A 22,343-nucleotide genomic window follows, 5' to 3' on the forward strand; every position below is an offset into this window, starting at 1 on the left:
CCTCAGGGGAACCCAGGAAAGCACAGGAAGACTGCAATTAAAGGATGCATTCTGTCACTTAAAACTATAGTTACTGGTAGTACTACTAGTAGTTACATTTACTGGTAGCACTACTAGTAGTTACATTTACTGGTAGCATTACTAGTAGTTACATTTACTGGTAGCACTACTAGTAGTTACATTTACTGGTAGCACTACTAGTAGTTACATTTACTGGTAGTACGACTAGTACAATTACATTTTAGTCATTTAGCAGACGCTCTAAAAATCCAGAGCGATTTACGGGAGCAATTAGGGAAAATTGCCTTACTCAAGGGCACATCGGCAGATCTTTCACCTAGTTGGCTCAGGGATTCTAACCAGCGATCTTTCGTTATGTGGCCCAACGCTCTTAATTGCTACGCGAACGTTACCTGCCGCCAGTAGTAGTTACATTGCAATATGTTATGCACAATGTAAAATCCTCAACTGGTGTTGTACCAAGATGTATTCCCCTCTTCTGACCAAATGTGTTTGTTAATAAATAAACATCTGTGCATGCTGTTAGCAACAAGGTTGAGATGTTGACGAAAGGATTTGGTTGCTTTAAGAATCCCCAGGAGCATACAGATTTTGCCACAGTGTAGCCTACAACCACAACATAGGCTGTCCTAGCAAGCATAGCTATTACACATGAATGAACAGACTAGTAAAACAACTATATAGGACACCTCAACAAACATGAAAGACCACTTACTTCAGAAGAATAGAACCGCGGAGTACCATCTAGTAGTGAGTATAAAGTAACCCAGGACGTTGCGTTGTGTGTCCCATGTCTGGTGCTAACAGCTAACCACGCAGTTCCCTTAGTAACTACAGACCCAGCGAATAGTTAATCTGATTGATTTAATCTTCTTTCTCAATGCCTCAGAGCCTGCTAAACACCGCTCATCCATTTTCACAGAGACCTGAATGACCCGACAACCACCCGAGAAAGAGAGGGATCATTTTATTGAAGGTTATGGGGAAAAAATTAGGGTCTACATGTTATGGTTTCTTCCTCTTACGCCCAATTTGTTCACATCAACTAGGAATTGACCTAGGCTCCAAAATCTGGTTTATCAACTATCTATACTGTAGGTGTGAGAATACAAAAGATTACAGAAACGTGTTTGGAAGTTGTCAACTATATTTAATAAGTTACAAAAAGGTGTATGTTCGTATGTACCTGTTTGTACAATGAAAGGGATTTAATACATTGGAGACAATCTGCAAAGACCCTTATAGATAATATTTATAAAATATAGACGGATATACCATTTACATGAATGTAGCACTTACTGGCACTTATAACCTGTACAAAGTGAGAGTATAATTGATATGATTAAAATATCTGGTCAGTACTTACTGAACTGAATAGTACTTTCAAAAAGAGAACAGCTTTGGCCCATCGTAATATTGTGATAGACTTCTTACAACAGGCCTGAAACGACCTGACTGACCTCTTATATTATTCAATGTTTTTCAGTTGAGTTGTTAGGTTGTTACCTTCCAGGTAAACATCTAAAAGGAGCAGGTTGATGTTTGGTTGAAGTGTGGCTTTGTAGCATATCTCCATTGACTTACATGCAGACACTTTCCTATATATAATGCCTAAGTGTCAATCAAGTCAAAGATAAATAAGAGTTAATTCATCCACGTTGAACGAGCAACACATGCAGTTTTATATTAAACATTGTAACTTTTCAAATGACTGTATACAAAGGTATACAAAAGTAATACTGTATACAAAATACTACATTACAAAAAAAAAGTTTAAATGTGTAATGCATGAAATAACTGTGATTAAAATAACTGGATTAAGTAAGTGCGTCAAATTCAGTTTTGATAAAGTGGCGATACACACTATACTGTGACAGTTGTTGAAATAATATTTTTTGGCATATAAACATACAAATACAGTGTACCAAAACTTTATACAACAGATACAGTATGATATTTCTTTAATAAAAAAGTAATTGCACAGTTTAAAAGAGAGAAAAACATGCTATCCTGGCATTACTTTGTATTGAGCCGTATGTTAAAAATACTGTACATTTAAATCTACAATGATGGATTTAACTTTTGGGAAATTAACTATTTCTTTAACATTTGTAGTGATTGGTACTGGAAGCACGGTTTTGATTATGTGGCTTTCTTTATACAGACCTTTTACAGAAACCTAGAATAGGTGTAGTGACTTATAATACAGCCACTGTTATGTAGTTAACTAAGTGCATCCTGTCTTTATTTTGGGGACCTGCAGTACAACAGTTCCTTCCAGCACCAACTGCGGAACTCCAAAAAAGATAACAAGGAATATATTAATGTATATAACACTTCCTGTGGGTCATTTTTTTCACAGTTCATGAAATGATTTGAAGTTTTTTTCTTCTTGTTCTTATACAATATGGCACATATTATACAGATTTGACCATTTCAATCCTAATCATGGAAGGAAAATTACTCTTGATTAATTATAATGACGACCTGTGAGTAATGGCGATAAATATGGTCATACAAAATGGGCCTCGCGGTGCTCGAACTCCTGCAAGCGTCTGGCCCGTAGTCTCTGGTACACGGGCTTGGTCTCGTCACTGAGGTCCTCAGGGCTGGAGCTGGGGGATTGGGGCAGGGACAGAGAGGAGCCTGCAGCCTGCTGCGGAGCCTCAGTGTCCTCATCCATATTGTCTTCATCCACAGAGGGCTCGTCTACAGAGACCTCCAGACCCATCTCCTCTTCCTCCTCCTCCTCATCTTCATCATCATCGTCCTCCTGTTCTTCCTCCTCTGCGCTGTTAGCTGCCTCGGCGCGCTTCTTTTGCGGCGCGTCCCCTAACACTTTGTCCTTGCTCCCCGAGGGGGGTTTGTAGAAGGTTCCAGGCGGTGGCTGTAGAGTCCGGGGGGGCCTGAACGCAGTGGGCACAGAGCTGTACTCGCACACGTTCTCCTCCCTTTTCAGAGTCCTGCCCGGCCTCACTGCGATGGTGTAGGGTCTGTTGGGGTAGATGGAAGAAGATGATGGTACAGAAGTGGAGAGGCTTGTGGCCGAGTCCTCCACCTCTTTGTCTGCTGTAGGCAGGTTGGTAATGATCTTAGCTGTCCTGGGGGTGATGTCATAATGCTTGTACTGTTTGTCCCAGGTCCTACGTAACGTCCCCGTGTCGATGAACGTGCTCCGGTAGTGGCTGCTCGCTCTCGACTTTGGCTTCTCGTCCTCCGACACCTCCTCAATTGACTGGTCCCGCGCAATGCTCCCGGCGCTCCCGGTAACGTCCTCGCTGTCCAGGTCAGCGGTGTTCCTGGCATTCCTCTCATCCACGCCGTGGGCGGGGTTCAGGAGGCGTTCGGCAGGCATGCTCATGGGTCGGGAGACAAGCTTGGAGCGGGGGTGGCGGAGGTGGACCCGGGAAGTGGTGTGGCGGGCCCGGGTAAGACCCCTTTCCCCCCTGTCCCTCTCTCCCTCTGCTCTCTGTACCTCAGGGACGCTGCCAGACAGGAGCCCGTTCAGTTGCTCTGAGTCCTCGTCCACTACTACAGAGTAAAGAGGAGACACGTCAGTAATAAAGTATATAGTATACAGTGTATCTATGGGCCCAGTGTGTCCAGCTATAGTGGGGTAATACTGACCAGGTGCATAGTCCCTCCCATCAGGCCTGGGTTTCCCCTCTCTGACCTCGTCCATTAAATGGGTGGAGGGGATTACGGAGGAATGACGCTTATACACTTTAGAGCTCTGCTGCAATGGACAGAGGACAGGAAACAGATGGGCAGAGAGGGAAAACACAAAGGAGAGAAAGAGAGGGGGGTGGGGGTGAGAGAGAGAAAGAGAGAGAGTCAGTAATCATTACTGTTTCAGTCAGTAGTAGTAGCTAGATCCGTAACATATGGATGGTGAGGCAGACTACATGGACAAAAGTATGTAGACAACCCTTCAAATTTGTGGATTTGGCTATTTCAGCTATACCAGTTGCTGACAGGTGTATAAAATCGAGCACATCGTCATGCAATCTCCACAGACAAACATTGGCAGTAGAATGGCCGGTACTGAAGAGCTCAGTTACTTTCAATGTGGCACCGTCATAGGATGCCACCTTTCCAAGAAGTCAGTTCGTCAAATGTCTGCCCTGCTAGAGCTGCCCCGGTCAACTATAAGTGCTGTTATTGTGAAGTAGAAACATCAAGGAGCAATAATGGTTCAGCCGCAAAGTTGTAGGCCACACAAGCTCACAGAACGGGACCGCTGAATGCTGAAGTGCGTAAATCGTCTGTCCTCGGTTGCAACACTCACTAGTTCCAAACTGCCTCCTGAAGCAACGTCAGCACACTAACTGTTTGTCTGGAGCTTCATGAAAGGGGTTTCCTTTCCGCACACAAGACTAAGATCACCATGTGCAATGCAAAGCATCGGCTGGAGTGGTGTAAAGCTCGCCGCAATAGCAGTGGAGTGGAAATGCGTTCTCTGGAGTGATGAATCCCCCTTCACTATCCGGCAGTCCGATGAACGAATCTGGGTTTGGCGGATGCCAGGAGAAGGATACCTGCCCGAATGCATAGTGCCAAGTGGAAGTGGAATAATGGTCTGGGGCTGTTTTTCATGGTTCATGTAAGGCCCCGAAGAAAAATATATACGCTTCAGCATATAATGACGTTCTAGACGATTCTCTGCTTCCAACTTTGTGCCAACAGTTTGGGGAAGGACCTTTCCTGTTTCTGCATGACCTTTCCTGTTTCAGCATGACAATGTCCCCGTGCACAAAGCGAGGTCCATACAGAAATTGTTTGTCGAGATCATTGTGGAAGAACTTGACTGGCTTGCAGAGCCCTGATCTCAACCCCACCTTTAGAATGAATTGAACGCCGACTGCAAGCCAGGTCTAATCACCCAAAATCAGTGCCCGACCTCACTAATGCTCTTGTGGCTGAATGGAAGCAAGTCCCCACAGCAATGTTCCAACATCTAGTGGAAAGCGTTCCTAGAAGAGTGGAGGCTGTTATAGCAGCAAAGTGGGGACCAACTCCGTATTAATGCCCATGATTTTGGAATGAGATGTTCGACGAGCAGGTGTCCACATACTTTTGGCCATGTTATGTATTGTAGTCAGTGCTACAAGGAGGAGGTTAATCAAATGTCTATTGACTTCTATTTTAATATGGGATCAGACAAGTCACTCACCTCCTTAATGTCTACTAGAGACTTGGAGTGTCTGCTGAGAAGCTGCTCCTTCTCCTGAGGGGTGAGGCAAGGGTTAGCGTCCTGACCCTTCAGAGGAGAGCCCTCCCCAGAGGGGCCTGGTGGGCCCTGGGGCCGTGGCAGAGGGCTGAGGGGGGCATCAAAGATCATCTGATAGTGTCTGATGAGGAGCTCCACGATGAGTGCCTGGTAGGGGTAGTCCACCAGGGAGGACAGGGACACCTCCGCGTCCGTCTGTCTTGGTTTGATGAGCGTGGGGCCGAAGATGATGCCTAGGTTACTGGCTGTCATCTTGTTCTCCTCCGCCTGCTCGGTCACCCTACAGGGGTGAGGAAGGATGAAATATGAAGGTGGACTTCTTGTTCATTGTTACTGCTGTTGCAGTTTGTTGTTGTTACTTTGTGCGACGTGTGGGTTTTAAGTTGTGTATGTGTATTTATAGAGTTGTATTCTGCCTTGAGATCCGCTGACTTAACTCAGTGTCCCATTGAAATCAATAAATGATTTAGGTGAAAGTCAGAGTTGTGAGCGTTGGTTAACTCATTTATATTCTCTGAATAGATTCGGTACCTGTGCAGGTGTTGGATGAGGAACTGCAGGGTCTTGTAGTGGGCCGGAGGCAGCTGTCTCAGGAGGTCTTTGATCTTGAAGAGGACCCGGTTGAGCTCCACGCTGACCTGTGGAGGGGTCAGGGAGGCGGGGCTGACCCTGGATGCCTCCACCTCGTCCACGATGATGTTCTGGCTCTCCTTGGCCAGGCCGATGAAGTCGTTGTAGAAACGGAACAGGATGAGAGGCTCTGGAAGCTGCAGGGAGAGAAAATAAACATGGAAGTTAATTTTAAACTGGAATGACAAAAATATGAAGACAAATATACAACAGACAGGACTGGAGACAAAGAGATAAGCATTTGGGAGTATAAACTAGCAATGAATGAAGAGAAGGTAGATAAGTAAATATTATTGGGCTAGTGTGTGGTCTGTCTGATGTACTCTGTAACCAGCAAATATCTTGTCCTGAAGAATTATGTGTGTGTGTGAAACCCACCTGTCTCAGGTAAAGTTTAAGCACGTTGCTGATGTCATGGGGGTAAAGGTCAGATAGCTCCACCAGGTCCTTGCCGTTTTCAAATGCCTGACAGAGCTTCTCCACACGAGACTTGGCCCCATTCACACGATAGATCCCCTGGACAACCAAGACAACACAGCAGCCCATTTTATCCTGAGATATTACATTTAAAAAAAAACTGGGGTGGATGACATCTAAAACAATAGAGAATATTAGCTATACTATATAGCTAGGCTACATAATCTTACTTCAAAAAGCTAGCATAATGTTACCTTGATGTCCAGCGCTCTATTCTCAATCTCCGAGGTACACTTCCTGATGATGAAAGGAATACCATCTGGGTTGTTCCTAGCTGCCTGGGTGAAGTCAACACCAAAGAGGTGCAGTCTACCCTGGAGTTTCTTATGACCACACTGGATGGCCAGTGTCTCCAAACACTTCTTATGGCAGGCCAGGGAGCACTGGGAAACAGTAGAGGAGTCAAAGAGTGAATATCCATGTCAGCTAGCAATAATACTGTATATATATGCCACTTAGCAGTGAGTGCATATATTTCAATAAGTGTATGTGATCCCTGTGGGAATTGGTCCCACGACCTTGACGTTGCTAGTACCCCACTCTCACAGAGCCACACAGGACCACAGTGTTACATAATCGTCTAAATAACCATTCCCCTCAAGTAACCATCTTTCACTGTCCTGTTCCAATGTATCCAAATATGAATGTTTCCATAAATATGTAATGCAACACTATCTAAAATAAGCAGAGCTGAGAGAACATTCTAACAAGAGGATCGTACAGGCTCCCAGAGGGTAACAAAAGGTCTTTGGTTTCCGCTGCACATCCCCTTTTAATGAGTCCAAATACCTAGTGCTGGATGATGGAGAGGTCACTCTAAATGGCAACGGATGGTCTGTGGACTCTCATTCAGCCCCTGTGTGGCTACTTGTCATCTACAACCTCTTTCCTATTGGTGCTAATCAAATCAAACTTTATTTGCCACATGCGCCGAATACAACAAGTGTAGACTTTACTTACAAGCCCTTAACCAACAGTGTAGTTCAAGAAGAAGAAAATATTTACCAAGTAGGTTCAAATAAAAAGTAATAATAAAAGTAACACAATAAGAATAACAATAATGAGGCTATATACAGGGGGCACCGGTACCGAGTCAGTGTGCGGGGGTACAGGCTAGTTGACGTAATCTGTACATGTAGGTGGGGGCGAAGTGACTATGCATAGGTAATAGAGGTCGACCAATTTTTCAACGCCGATACCGAAAATACCAAAAATAATGATACTAATTAATCGGCCAATTTTTATATGTATGTTTGTAATAATTACAATTACAACAATACTGAATAAGCAATGAGCACTTTTATTTTAACTTAATATAATACATCAATAAAATCAATTTAGTCACAAATAAATAATGAAACATGTTCAATTTAGTTTAAATAATGCAAAAACAAAGTGTTGGAGAAGAAAGTAAAAGTGCAATATGTGCCATGTAAAAAAGCTAACGTTTAAGTTCCTTGCTCAGAACATGTGAAAGCTGGTGGTTCCTTTTAACATGAGTCTTCAATATTCCCAGGTAAGACGTTTTAGGTTGTAGTTATTATAGGAATTATAGGACTATTTCTCTCTATACGATTTGTATTTCATATACCTTTGACTATTGGATGTTCTTATAGGCACTTTAGTATTGCCAGTGTAACAGTATAGCTTTCGTTCCTCTCCTCGCTCCTCCCTGGGCTCGAACCAGGAACACATCGACAACAGCCACCCTCGAAGCAGCGTTACCCATGCAGAGCAAGGGGACCAACTACTCCAAGTCTCAGACAGAATTACGTTTGAAACGCTATTAGAGCGCACCCCGCTAACTAGCTAGCCATTTCACATCGGTTACACCAGCCTAATCTCGGGAGTTGATAGGCTTGAAGTCATAAACAGTGCAATGCTTGAAGCATTGCAAAGAGCTGCTGGCAAAACGCACAAAAGTGCTGTTTGAATGAATGCTTACGAGCCTGCTGCTGCCTACCATCGCTCAGTCAGACTGCTCTATCAAATCATAGACTTAATTATAACATAACACACGGAAGTACGAGCCTTTGGTCATTAATATGGTTGAATCCGGAAACTATCATTTCGAAAACAAAACGTTTATTCTTTCAGTGAAATACGGAACCGTTCCGTATTTTATCTAACAGGTGGCATCCATAAGTCTAAATATTCCTGTTATATTGCACAACCTTCAATGTTTTGTCATAATTACGTACAATTCTGTCAAATTAGTTCGCAACGAGCCATGCGGCCCAAACTGTTGCATATATCTGCGTGCAATGAACGCAAGAGAAGTGACACAATTTCACCTGGTTAATATTGCCTGCTAACCTGGATTTCTTTTAGCTAAATATGCAGGTTTAAAAATATATAATTCTGTGTATTGATTTTAAGAAAGGCATTGATGTTTATGGTTAGGTACACGTTGGGGCAATGACAGTCCTTTTTCGTGAATGCGCACCGCATCTTATTATATGCAATGCAGGACACACTAGATAAACTAGTAATATCATCAACCATGTGTAGTTAACTAGTGATTATGATTGATTGATTGATTGTTTTTTATAAGATAAGTTTAATGCTAGCTAGCAACTTACCTTGGCTTCTTACTGCATTCACGCAACAGGCAGGCTCCTCGTGGAGTGCAATGTAAGGCAGGTGGTTAGAGCGTTGGTTAACCGTAAGGTTGCAAGATTGAATCCCTGAGCTGACAAGGTAAAAATCTGTCGTTCTACCCCTGAACAAGGCAGTTAACCCACCGTTCCTAGGCCGTCATTGAAAATAAGAATGTGTTCTTAACTGACTTGCCTAGTTAAATAAATAAAGGTGTAAAAAAAGAAATCGGTGTCCAAAAATATAGATTTCCTATTGTTATGAAAACTTGAAATCGACCCTAATTAATCGGCCATTCCGATTAATCGGTCGACCACTACTTTGTATGTATCTCTGTGTGTGGAGTAAAGATGGTCTAGGATTTTTTTCCCCCGGTTGCATATAAAAAAACTTGGTCAAACTGATTTTATTTTACCTGCAATAAAGTCCCCGGCCACTAGAAGCGCCGCTTCTGGGTGAGCATTTTCTTCTTTGCTTATGGCCTTATAGAGTTGGTTGACAGCAGTCTTAGTGCCAGCTTCATTTTGTGGTGGTAAATAGACAGCTACAAATAATACAGACGAGAACTCTCTTGGTAGATAATGAGGTCTGCAGCTTATCATAATGTACTCTACCTCAGGCGAGCAATACCTTGAGACTCCTTATTAGACATCGCGCATCAGCTGTAATTGACAAAAAGACACACACCCCCACCCCTCGTCTTACCAGAGGTAGCGTCTATGTTCTGCCGGTGCATGGAAAATCCCGCTAGCTCTATATTGTCCGTATCTTTCGTTCAGCCACGTCTCGGTGAAACATAAGATGTTACAGTTTTTAATGTCCCGTTGGTAGGATAATCTTAATCGTAGGTCATCAATTTTATTTTCCAATGATTGCACGTTAGCAAGAAGAATGGATTGGGCATTGGGAGTTTACTCGCTCGCCTCCGGATTCTCAGAAGGATCCCCGAACTGCGTCCCCTTTTCCGGCATCTTTTCTTCACGCAAAAGGCGTGAATCTGGGCCTGTTCCAGTGAAAGCAGCATATCCTTCTTGTCGGACTCATTAAAGGAAAAAGTTTCTTCCAGTCCATGGTGAGTAATCGCTTTTCTGAAGTCCAGAAGTTATTTTCAGCCATAAGAGACGGTAGCAGCAACATTATGTACACAATAAGTTAAAAAAATAAGTTGGTTGGGAGAATGTAGCACAATTGGTTGGGAGAATGTAAAACGTTAGCCATGTTCTTCAGCGCCAGTATGTCTTATATGGTTACTTACTGTACCCAAAATCATATTTTGCTCTACCTGAAGTACCCCCTCATGTTCCACTGATCATTAGGCATATGGTCTTAAGAGTCTTTCCAATTCCCCCCTGTGGATAGGCCAGGTACTTCCAGGGGTAGAGAACCCCAGATTGAGAACCACTGCACTCACCTCCTCACACTCAGCCCCATGGAAGACCACCAGACTATCACATTCTCTGCACTTGGACAGGGCCCTCAGCTTCCTCAGCTTGTGTGTTTGGGCTGCCTTGGACATCTGGGTGTTACGGAACGGACCTGGGGAACTGGCTGTCTCTATCAGCATCTCACTCAGACCTGAGGGAGAGAAGAGACGGAGAGGAGGGAAAGAAAGTGAGAGAGAGAGGGAGGGAGGGAGTCAGTATCATCTCCATTAAAAGCATCACACTCAGTATTATTGGTCTGTTCTGTTGTTGGTCCAAATGTTGTTTTGCTCAGTGAGTGTAATATTAATAATAATCATAATTTAGGTGGGTGCTTATGCAAAACTCCATTATTTAGCTGGAATGGAAGTTTGTATACTGTACGTTTGACTGTGATATGGGGTTGTAACACCTATCTTAAGATGAATACACTAAATGTAAGTCGCTCTAGATAAGAGCATCTGCTAAATTACTAAAATGTAAAATGTACAGTACCTTTAGAAAGTATTCACACCCCTTGACTTTTTCCACATTTTGTTGATTAGATTGAGATTTTGTGTCACTGGCCTACACACAATACCACATAATGTCAAAGTGGAATTATGTTTTTAGAAATGTAAACAAATTTATAAAAAATGAAAAGCTGAAATGTCTTGAGTCAATAAGTATTCAATCCCTTTGTTATGGAAAGCCTAAATAAGTTCAGGAGTAAAAAGTTGTAAAAAAAACAAGTCACATAATAAGCATGGACTCACTCTGTGTACAATAATAGTGTTTAACATGATTTTTGTACACCACACATACAATTATCTGTAAGGTCCCTCAGTCGAGCAGTGAATTTCAAACACAGATTTAACCACAAAGACCAGGGAGGTTTTCCAATGCCTCACAAAGAAGGGCACCTATTGGTAGATGGGTAAAAAATTTAAAAAAGCAGACTTTGAATATCCATTTGAGCTACATATACACCCACTACAAAGATAAGGAGTCCTTCTTAACTCAGTTGCCAGAGAAGAAGGAAAACGCTCAGGGATTTCACCATGAGGCCAATGGTGATTTTGAAACAGTTTAATGGCTGTGATAGGAGAAAACTAAGGATGGATCAACAACATTGTAGTTACTCTAACCTAAATACTAACCTAAATGACAGAATGAAAAGAAGGAAGGAAGCCTGTACAGAATAACAATATTCCAAAACAGGCATCCTGTTTACAATAAGGCACTAAATAAAAAATGTGGCAAAGTACTTTATGACCTGAACACAAAGTGTTATGTTTGAGGCAAATCCAATACAACATAACACTGAGTACCACTCTCCATATTTTGAAGCCAGGGGTGGCTGCATCATGGTATAGGTATGCTTGTCATCGGCAAGGACTTGAGTAGTTTTTTTAGGATAAAAAGAAAAGGAATAGAGCTAAGCACAATTAAAATCCTTTCCAACAGACACTGGGAGACAAATTCCCCTTTTAGCAGGACAATAACTTAAAACACAAGGCCAAATCTACACTCGAGTTGCTTACCAAGATGACAGTTTTGACTTAAATTGGATTGAAAATCTATGGCAAGACTTTAAAATGTTTGTCTAGCAATGATCAACAAACAACTTGACATAGATTGAAGAATTTTTTTAATAATAATTGTATAATCTAGGTGTGCAAAGCTCTTAGAGACTTACATTTAGCAGACATTCTTATTCAGAGCGGCTTACAGGAGCAATTAGGGTTAAGTGCCTTGCTTCAGGGCACATCGACAGATTTTTCATCTAGACGGCTCAGGTATTCAAACAAGCAACCTTTCAGTCACTGGCCAAATGCTGTTTTATTTTTTTGGTAATTTTGACCCCTTTTTCTTCCCAATTTCGTGATATCCAATTGATAGTTACAGCCTTGTCCCATCACTCCAACTCCCGTACAGGGATAGGCGAAGGTCGAGAGCCATGTGTCCTCCAAAACACGACCCTGCCAAGCTGCGCCGCTTCTTGACACACTTTTTGCTTAACACAGAGCAAGCCACACCAATGTGGCAACCGTGTCGGCGTGGATGCCCCCTGCCCACCACAGGAGTTGCTAGGGCGAGATGGGACAAGGACATCCCGGCCCGGCCAAACCCTCCCCTAACCCGGACAACACTGTGCCAATTGTGCGCCACCTCATGGGTCTCCAGGTCGTGGCTGGCTGCAACACAGGCTGGATTTGAACCCAGGTCTGTAGTGACGCCTCTAGCATTACGATCCAGTGCCTTAGACTGCTGCACCACTCAGGAGGCCATGGCCCAACGCTCTTCACCGCTAAACTACATGCCGCCACTTACTCAGAAAGACTCACAGCTGTAATCGTTGCAAATTGTGATTCTAACATGTTTTGACTCAGGGGTGTGGATACTTATGTAAATGTGATATTTCTGTATTTTATTTTCAATAAAGTTGCACAAATTTCTGAAAACATGTTTTCACTTTGTCATTATTGGGTATTGTGTGTAGATGGGTGAGAACAAAACATATATTTAATCAATTTTGAATTCACGATGTAACACAACAAAATGTGGAATAAGTCAAGGGGTTACTTGACTTATTGCTACTTTCTGAAGGCACTGCAAATGTTTTACATACAGATCTATTACTGTATTGATTCAGTGTTTTTTTTAATGTTGATTACACAAATATATCAGTTACTGGGGCTGGAAGGTAGCCTAGTGGTTAGAACGTTGGACTAGTAACCGAAAGGTTGCAAGATCAAATCCTGAGCTGACAAGATAAAAATCTGTTGTTCTGCCCCTGTTGTTCTGCTAGCCTAACAAGGCAGTTAACCCACTGTTCCTAGACTGTCATTGAAAATAAGATTTTGTTCTTAACTGACTTGCCTAGTTAAATAAAGGTAAAAAGAAATGTATAAAAAATATAGTTATTTGTGACATTTGACTGTAAAACCGGTACTACATATTTCTCTGAGTGAGGCGGATATTTAGCATTTAGCAAAAAAACATGATTACTTGTCCCTCTGAAATGAAACCCATCAATGATACATTTCAAACAAATACGTCTGTTTTTAAACGACCCCATGCCATGATTAGATAGTGAAAAAACACACCAATCTCGTTCATAAGATCTTTTAACAATAAAAGCTAACTTCCAACATTTCTGAAAATGGATATATAGCGTTTTAGAAAGAAGATCTCTTCTACGCATGTTTGCAATTGGAAATGTTTTTTTTTTTTGTTGCATATCCCAACTCTCCCTGAGACACCCTCAGAGAGTGAGGTCGCGGCCAGTGTCTGCCATTATCAACAGCGACCCTGGAGCAATACGGGTTAAGTGCCTAGCTCAAGGGCACATCGGTAGATTTGTTCACCATGGATATTCAAAATAGCAACATTTACTGGACTAATGCTCTAACTGCTAGCCTACCTTTGCTTTGCTGCTGAAGACACACACCTTCCCTGAACTTCCCTTTGCCAAAGCAAGCATATAGAAACATATCAAATGAATGAACTATCTGACTCACCGTTGTCTGACGGCGAGGGCGGCTCTCTCTCGTCCAGGTCATCAGCTGACGACATGGTCCCCGTGGAGGGGGTTCTGGGTAGCCTCCTCTTGAAGTCACCTAAGCAGGAGGCAGTGAACGCACGACATATTCTCATAGTAACTTCTGAATACAACTGTCTAGCTACTCAGTATTACTGTCCACCGTCTAACTGAGGCCTGGTCTAGTAATAATATCAATTGTATGCAGTACGCACGCATGACTGTAGGTCGTTTTGGATGAAAGCGTCTGCTAAATGGCACATATTATATTATTATATATTATATTTATTAGTAGATCCTTGGTTTTAGGTTATCTCAGAATGTCTGCTCTTTTCTAGCAATAGCTTCAAGCCTGGCTTGGTATGAACTGAGTGGCTGTCAAAGAGTGTCCAGCTATTATAACACAGGACCCTCCAATGGCAAGAGGTCAGGGGACCAACAGGGGACCACCCACGAGTCAGTATGGGTGCTTTACAGCTACATTCAATGATCAATCCTTCTGGTTGATCCCTTACTGTTCTGATAATAGCTTGGACTAGAGGCCAACGTCAGACAAGTGATAGGCCACATTCCCCACATTTCTCCAGACATTGGGGCACTTTGGAAATATAGGACTGACTAGATAGCAAACTCTCATTCCAATCATTCCAGATTTGTATGAGTCCAAAGGTGCTAACGAGTCAGATTGCTTAATCCAGTTAAATGAACAATAACTAGTTAAATAAAACATCTCACTCTGGAACACTTGTTTTGTATGATTATAACATGATTGTAACACTATAATTAATTTGAAGGAAACACATCGTAACACTATTAGATAATCAACACAAAACAACACCAGAATAACCCAAAACTCCAGAAAATGTCACTGTTATTTACACAGCCTGTAGATCACGTCCCTCTCCAGGGTATTATAGAAACACCTTCAGGACTCAGGCATGGTCCCACTGTCAGTCTGTCTGTCTCTGGTAATTTAATTTTACGTCTGTCTCTGTCACGTCTAGGAGAGTGGCTGCTATGACATAACAACCATCAATCAATTCCTTTCAACAGGTGATGAAAGCTAAGGCAGACAGGGGGCGGTGCTGGTTGGTGCCAGGTGTTTGGAAGGTGGCTGCTAAGCCAATGGATAGAAGGTTGTGTGGAGATATGGCCCTAGGCTAGGAAGGGTATATAGGAAGGAGGTGGGTGGAGAGATGGGGCCTCACCTGGGCTGGCAGTGGGGGAGTCCATGGATCTGGACTCGCTGCTGCCTCCGGCGCTCTCCGAGTCACTGCACATCCCCCCGCCCTGGCTACCCGTTCCCCAGGGTCGGAACGGGCCCTGGATCCTCAGAGCTGGAACATACAATAGGAAATACTCATTCTGCATCTGTTACTGTACTCTTCCAATACATTTGCATTTATCCAATCATTCATAACTGAAAATCTTTTACATTTAGTATTTGAAACATTTTAAACAAAATGAATGCATGAATGTAGCTATTCAGAAATTCAGCTCATTCAAATTCAGTCAAGGAAACATGGACTAGACTGGCTAATTGCATCCTCATTGATAAAGGCATAATGAGTGGGTTATGTGTGGGATAGAGGACACATTAATTCAGTATCAAGTGGTTTACATGGAAACACTTGATAATCACAAAAGGATATCATCATCCCATAGACCTCTGTACACATCAAACGAATACAAACAAAAATTATTTATCATGAATTTGTTGATTATGTAAGCATTAATTTTACATTCAAAACATGTATTTTTTTTCTCAATGCCTATGAGGTCCTGGACATGAAGAAGATAGAGATTACCAAACTGTAAAAGGAATTCAACATCTACCACAGATTATGACATGTGGAAGTTTTGCCGACTAAAAAAATATTTGGGGTTAAATCTTAATTTGGCCTGCAGTGAAGAATGAGATGAGTCTATCAGTGTCATGAGCTGATCTGAGTGCGTGTGAATGAGTGTGTGAGAGTGTGTGTGAAGGTGTGTGTTTTTCCCTGAATGACAGACAGTCAGGTGAGGACTGGATCAACCTGGAGGCTTCCAGACTCACTCACACCAACACAAGCACAACACACACACACTCTCTCTATCTCTCGCTCACCCAAGTTATGTGTACATATCTACCTAATTTACCTCGTACCGCTGCACATGGACACGGTACTGGTACTCTGTGTATAAAGTCAAGTTACCACTACTCATTGTGTATTTATTATTACTTTTCTACTATTTCTCTATTTTCTTTCTCTCTGCATTGTTGGGAAGATCCCGTAAGTAAGCATTTCACTGTAAGTTTACACCTGTCGTTTACGAAGCATGCGACAAATATGATCTGATTTGATTTGGATTTGACCTTTATCTCATGTATGCTTTAAAAGTAAAATGAGTGTTTTCATTCCTTCCTCTTGTTGTTCATTAACCTGTATTATAGGATCAAGCCCTCATCAGAAACCCACATGTACTTCTCCATAAATGACTAGGCTACCACTAGACTACCTTGGATGTCGGTGCTGCTGTTGGACCGTCTCTCAGAGATCTTGGCGGGCCGTGTGTTGACCGGGCTCTCCACCTCGTCGGTCCCCAGGAAGTCCCCAGAGGTGACCGACATCTGAGACAGGTTACCGTGGGAACTGTGGGTACTGCAGTGGGTGCTACTCAATGACCGCTTGGCGAGGGGCAACCTGGGAAGAGTTTGGATGAACATTCCACATTATAGGCAACATAGAGATTATCCAGTGTCTTGTGACGGTACTGTAATTAATCAACATGAACTGGCATGGACGGACCCATAGCCTTTACATACATAATCACCAAACTGAATAGCTGAGAAAGGAAATTGATTATTCCCATTAACATCAATAGAAATCTGAAATGAACAGCCCAATCAACATTCACATATGTGGAAATTGATAACGGACTACTAATAATCAATGGATCTAATACCAATCAACGGGCCCTATACCAATCAACGGGCCCTCCTACAAGGACGTGCATATAGGCAGTCTATAGGATATAGGTCTATAATGAACCCCTGCTTCCCCTACGTGTCGCCCCACTGCTTTTGCTCAGAGAAGTAAACAAACCAAGAACAAAGTATCTACGTCCACACTCGGTTTCACTGCGTACATCCTTACACGAGTCTATGACGACCACTCATGAACGGAAGGGCTAAAAATTATATTTTTTTGTATGAAGTTAAGAATGGTCCAGTGGGCAAACTTGGGCCTATCTTATATCTGTACACGGATCAGCAAAAGAGTTGAACAACATAGATTGGTGTTTCCGTCAGAAGGCATGGCCTGAAATAGTATTATGAAAACAGAGTTTTCCCCTTCCCCCTACCTCTTTCTTCACCTCTCTCTCTCTCTTTCTCTTTCCCATGACCAGTCACTACCTCAGGAAGTCCTGCAGACCAAACTCAATTGTGTTCCCCTCTTAACACAATCTCTCTAAAAAACATCTCTCTCTTTCTCTTTCTTTCTCTCTCTCTTTCTCGCTCTCTCTCAAGCTCTCCCAGTCACTCGTTCTCTCAGCAAATCACAAAATATAATACTATTCTCCATAAGGCTTTTTTCTCTCAAAACACAACTCACTCATTTGTTCATATGATGGCACTCATGGAGATCTCAATCCTATTTACGATGATGCTTCACAAGTTTTTAGGCACTCACACGCACATGCACACACACACTCTATTTATGTTTAAGGATCAAAGAGTGAGTTTAAGCCAAAGTAGTAGGATAATCAAAATCACAGCATCCATCCAGTGTTCCCCTCACCCTGCGTTGTTACAGTGTGAGACGGTGGCGTCGAAGGAGTAGGACTCCACCCTGGGTCTGTCTGACTGGGCAGGAAGACTCCTGACGAAGCCAACGTATCGCTGACCCGGCTCGTACAGCTTGGCGCTCTCACACAGAGACTGGTGGTTGACGGGTAGAGACACAACCTGGGCCTGCTGGAGCTGGAACCAATTCACTGTCACCTGGGGAGACGTACACACAGAGAAAGCCCATGAGATACAGCACCCATAAAATTAGAATGACAGTATCTACACCAGACAGTATCTACACCTACACCAGATCTACAGTATCTTCTCTTATGACATTATCCACACCAGACAGAATGTCCAAAAATGGCCTTTAGTAGTCACTGGACATACTATATTACTATCTACTATATTTTGGGGAATATTTGATTTTACTCAAACATTTGGATCCTGTAAGATGTATTTGTCAACATACCGCTTTCAGAGTGAGGTCACACTGGAAGACCAGCTTTCGTAACTGGGTGAGGATCTCACACTTGGTGTTGGCCAGGTCCACTCTCTTAACACCTACATCTGTCAGACAGGCCTTGCAGTGGTCTCTGGCCTCATCCGCCTATGGAAAAGAGTAGAGGGGGGGGGGGTAACCTGTCAAGCAGAACTGCTCACAACTACAATCCAGTGATCAAAAGAGTAACATCTTCAATATGTCAATGTGGATTCCCATTTTACAGTTATGGGTTCCCGAGTGGCGTAGTGGCCTAAGGCCCTTCATGTCAGTCCTAGAGGCGTCACTACAAACATCTAAGCTGTATCACAACCGGCTGTGTATTGGGAGTCCCATAGGGCGGTGCACAATTGTCCGGGTTTGGCCGGTGTAGGCTGTCAATGTAAATAAGCATTTGTTCTTAACTGACTTGCCTAGTTAAATACATTTTTAAAAATATATATAAATGGGTTAGTTGTTCAGAAGTGGTTAACTCTGGATAAGAGCGTCTACTAATTGACAAAAATGTCACCGTAAATGTTAACTTGATTGTGTATTTCAGTAACCCTAGGCCTCAAGCTTTGGGCCTCAGTGGGTAACTATGGGCTTAAAGGATGAGATATGTGTTTCAGGGATGATCTATGGGCCTCACGGATGGGCTATGGGTCTCAGAGATGACATGGATGAGCTATGGGCCTCAGACATGACATGGATGAGCTATGGGCCTCAGACATGACATGGATGAGCTATGGGCCTCAGACATGACATGGATGAGCTATAAACCTTAGGGACAAGATATTTTACCTTCTGCAGAGCCTCCTCCTCCAGCCTTCGTCTCTTCTCCAGCTTGGCTGCTCCCAGCTGCTCCTCCTCTACTCGGCTGGTGGACACCCGGGCCTTCTCATACTCCTCCTGTCTCTGGGCTTGCAGAACACGGGCCTTCCTCAGGGCACTATCCGCCTCATGCTGAAAATACACACAGCGTTAACACAAGGGAAACACGAGGCAAACAAATACACTAAACAACATACATGTATGTACGCACACAAACATGTCTGTTACAAAATTATTGACTCAGCCCTGATCACTGTTAACTTTTCAACCAAATCTTCTCTCACACTGCAAAGGCAAAACATGGTTCCACAACACACAAAGGAAACACAAATTAACTGTCCTTAGAGATACAGTACACACTAACCAACCCAGTCCTTAGAGATACACACTAACCAACCCAGTCCTTAGAGATACACACTAACCAACCCAGTCCTTAGAGATACACACTAACCAACCCAGTCCTCAGAGTTACACACTAACCAACCCAGTCCTTACAGTTACACACTAACCAACCCAGTCCTTAGAGTTACACACTAACCAACCCCGTCCTTAGAGATACATACTAACCAACCCCGTCCTTAGAGATACAGTACACACTAACCAACCCAGTCCTTAGAGATACACACTAACCAACCCAGTCCTTAGAGATACATACTAACCAACCCAGTCCTTAGAGATACACACTAACCAACCCAGTCCTTAGAGATACATACTAAGCAATCCAGTCCTTAGAGATACACACTAACCAACCCAGTCCTTAGAGATACACACTAACCAACCCAGTCCTTAGAGATACACACTAACCAACCCAGTCCTTAGAGATACACACTAACCAACCCAGTCCTTAGAGATACACACTAACCAACCCAGTCCTTAGAGATACACACTAACCAACCCAGTTATTAGAGATACATACTAATCAAACCAGTCCTAAGAGATACATACTAAACAACCGAGTCCTAAGAGATACATACTAACCAACCCAGTCCTTAGAGATACATACTAACCAACCCAGTCCTTAGAGATACATACTAACCAACCCAGTCCTTAGAGATACAGTACATACTAACCAATCCAGTCTTTAGAAGTACACACTAACCAACCCAGTCCTTAGAGATACACACTAACCAACCCAGTCCTTAGAGATACACACGAACCAACCCAGTCCTTAGAGATACACACTAACCAACCCAGTCCTTAGAGATACATACTAACCAACCCAGTCCTTGGAGATACAGTACATACTAACCAACCCAGTCCCTAGAGATACACACTAACCAACCCAGTCCTTAGAGATACACACTAACCAACCCAGTCCTCAGAGTTACACACTAACAAACCCAGTCCTTGGAGATACACACTAACCAACCCAGTCCTTAGAGATACAGTACATACTAACCAACCCAGTCCTTAGAGATACAGTACATACTAACCAACCCAGTCCTTAGAGATACACACTAACCAACCCAGTCCTTAGAGATACACACTAACCAACCCAGTCCTTAGAGATACATACTAACCAACCCAGTCTTTGGAGATACAGTACATACTAACCAACCCAGTCCTTAGAGATACAGTACATACTAACCAACCCAGTCCCTAGAGATACACACTAACCAACCCAGTCCTTAGAGATACACACTAAACAACCCAGTCCTTAAGAGATACATACTAACCAACCCAGTCCTTAGAGATACAGTACATACTAACCAACCCAGTCCTTAGAGATACACACTAACCAACCCAGTCCCTAGAGATACACACTAACCAACCCAGTCCTTAGAGATACACACTAACAAACCCAGTCCTTAGAGAAACATACTAACCAACCCAGTCCTTAGAGATACACACTAAACAACCCAGTCCTTAAGAGATACATACTAACCAACCCAGTCCTTAGAGATACATACTAACCAACCCAGTCCTTAGAGATACACACTAACCAACCCAGTCCTTAGAGATACAGTACATACTAACCAACCCAGTCCTTAGAGTTACACAATAATCAACCCAGTCCTTAGAGATACTGTACATACTAACCAACCCAGTCCTTAGAGTTACACACTAACCAACCCAGTCCTTAGAGATACATACTAACCAACCCAGTCCCAAGACAAACATACTAACCAACCCAGTCCTAAGAGATACATACTAACCAACCCAGTCCTTAGAGATACACACTAACCAACCCGGTCCTTAGAGATACATACCAACCAATCCAGTCCTTAGAGATACACACTAACCAACCCAGTCCTTAGAGATACATACTAACCAACCCAGTCCTAAGAGATACACACTAACCAACCCAGTCCTTAGAGATACAGTACAAACTAACCAACCCAGTCCTTAGAGATACATACTAACCAACCCAGTCCTTAGAGATACATACTAACCAACCCAGTCCTTAAGATACACACTAACCAACCCAGTCCTTGGAGATACAGTACATACTAACCAACCCAGTCCTAGGAGATACATACTAACCAACCCAGTCCTTAGAGATACATACTAACCAACCCCGTCCTTAGAGATACACACTAACCAACCCAGTCCTTAGAGATACAGTACATACTAACCAACCCAGTCCTTAGAGATACAGTACATAATAACCCACCCAGTCCTTAGTGATACACACTAACCAATCCAGTCCTTAGAGATACATACTAATCAACCCAGTCCTTAGAGATACATACTAACCAACCCAGTCCTTAGAGATACACACTAACCAACCCAGTCCTCAGAGATACACACTAACCAACCCAGTCCTTAGAGTTACACACTAACCAACCCCGTCCTTAGAGATACACACTAACCAACCCAGTCCTTAGAGATACAGTACATACTAACCAACCCAGTCCTTAGAGATACAGTACATAATAACCCACCCAGTCCTTAGTGATACACACTAACCAATCCAGTCCTTAGAGATACATACTAATCAACCCAGTCCTTAGAGATACATACTAACCAACCCAGTCCTTAGAGATACACACTAACCAACCCAGTCCTCAGAGATACACACTAACCAACCCAGTCCTTAGAGTTACACACTAACCAATCCAGTCCTTAGAGATACATACTAACCAACCCAGTCCTTAGAGATACATACTAACCAACCCAGTCCTTAGAGATACAGTACATACAAACCAACCCAGTCCTTAGAGTTACACACTAACCAACCCAGTCCTTAGAGATACACACTAACCAACCCAGTCCTTAGAGATACAGTACATACTAACCAACCCAGTCCTCAGAGATACACACTAACCAACCCAGTCCTTAGAGTTACACACTAACCAATCCAGTCCTTAGAGATACATACTAACCAACCCAGTCCTTAGAGATACATACTAACC

The 22,343-nt window shown here is 42.9% G+C and overlaps 2 protein-coding genes across 6 annotated transcripts in view; both read right to left on the reverse strand.

Annotated features, from left to right (window-relative positions):
• Positions 1-833, reverse strand: part of LOC139420366 (retinal-specific phospholipid-transporting ATPase ABCA4-like) — a 51,648-nt gene extending 50,815 nt beyond the window's left edge. The window contains exon 1 of the mRNA XM_071170391.1: positions 737-833. The gene's annotated coding sequence lies outside the window, so the exon portion shown is untranslated. The remainder of the gene's footprint in view (positions 1-736) is intronic.
• A 143-nt stretch (positions 834-976) lies between these two features.
• Positions 977-22,343, reverse strand: part of LOC139420364 (Rho GTPase activating protein 29a) — a 67,611-nt gene continuing 46,244 nt past the window's right edge. For 3 of the 5 annotated variants that reach the window (XM_071170386.1, XM_071170389.1, XM_071170388.1), the window contains 13 exons: positions 18,958-19,119; positions 18,145-18,282; positions 17,683-17,885; positions 16,400-16,584; positions 15,109-15,237; positions 13,881-13,979; positions 10,368-10,531; positions 6,553-6,741; positions 6,260-6,397; positions 5,783-6,018; positions 5,195-5,531; positions 3,649-3,757; positions 977-3,552 (listed from right to left, as the gene is read on the reverse strand). In XM_071170386.1, the coding sequence (XP_071026487.1) occupies positions 2,534-3,552; positions 3,649-3,757; positions 5,195-5,531; positions 5,783-6,018; positions 6,260-6,397; positions 6,553-6,741; positions 10,368-10,531; positions 13,881-13,979; positions 15,109-15,237; positions 16,400-16,584; positions 17,683-17,885; positions 18,145-18,282; positions 18,958-19,119 (3,108 nt within the window). In that variant the 3' untranslated portion in view covers positions 977-2,533. The remainder of the gene's footprint in view (positions 3,553-3,648; positions 3,758-5,194; positions 5,532-5,782; positions 6,019-6,259; positions 6,398-6,552; positions 6,742-10,367; positions 10,532-13,880; positions 13,980-15,108; positions 15,238-16,399; positions 16,585-17,682; positions 17,886-18,144; positions 18,283-18,957; positions 19,120-22,343) is intronic. The other 2 variants (XM_071170390.1, XM_071170387.1) reach the window with 2 other exon arrangements.

Source organism: Oncorhynchus clarkii, chromosome 11, assembly GCF_045791955.1.
Source record: "Oncorhynchus clarkii lewisi isolate Uvic-CL-2024 chromosome 11, UVic_Ocla_1.0, whole genome shotgun sequence".
Lineage (NCBI taxonomy): Eukaryota > Metazoa > Chordata > Actinopteri > Salmoniformes > Salmonidae > Oncorhynchus > Oncorhynchus clarkii.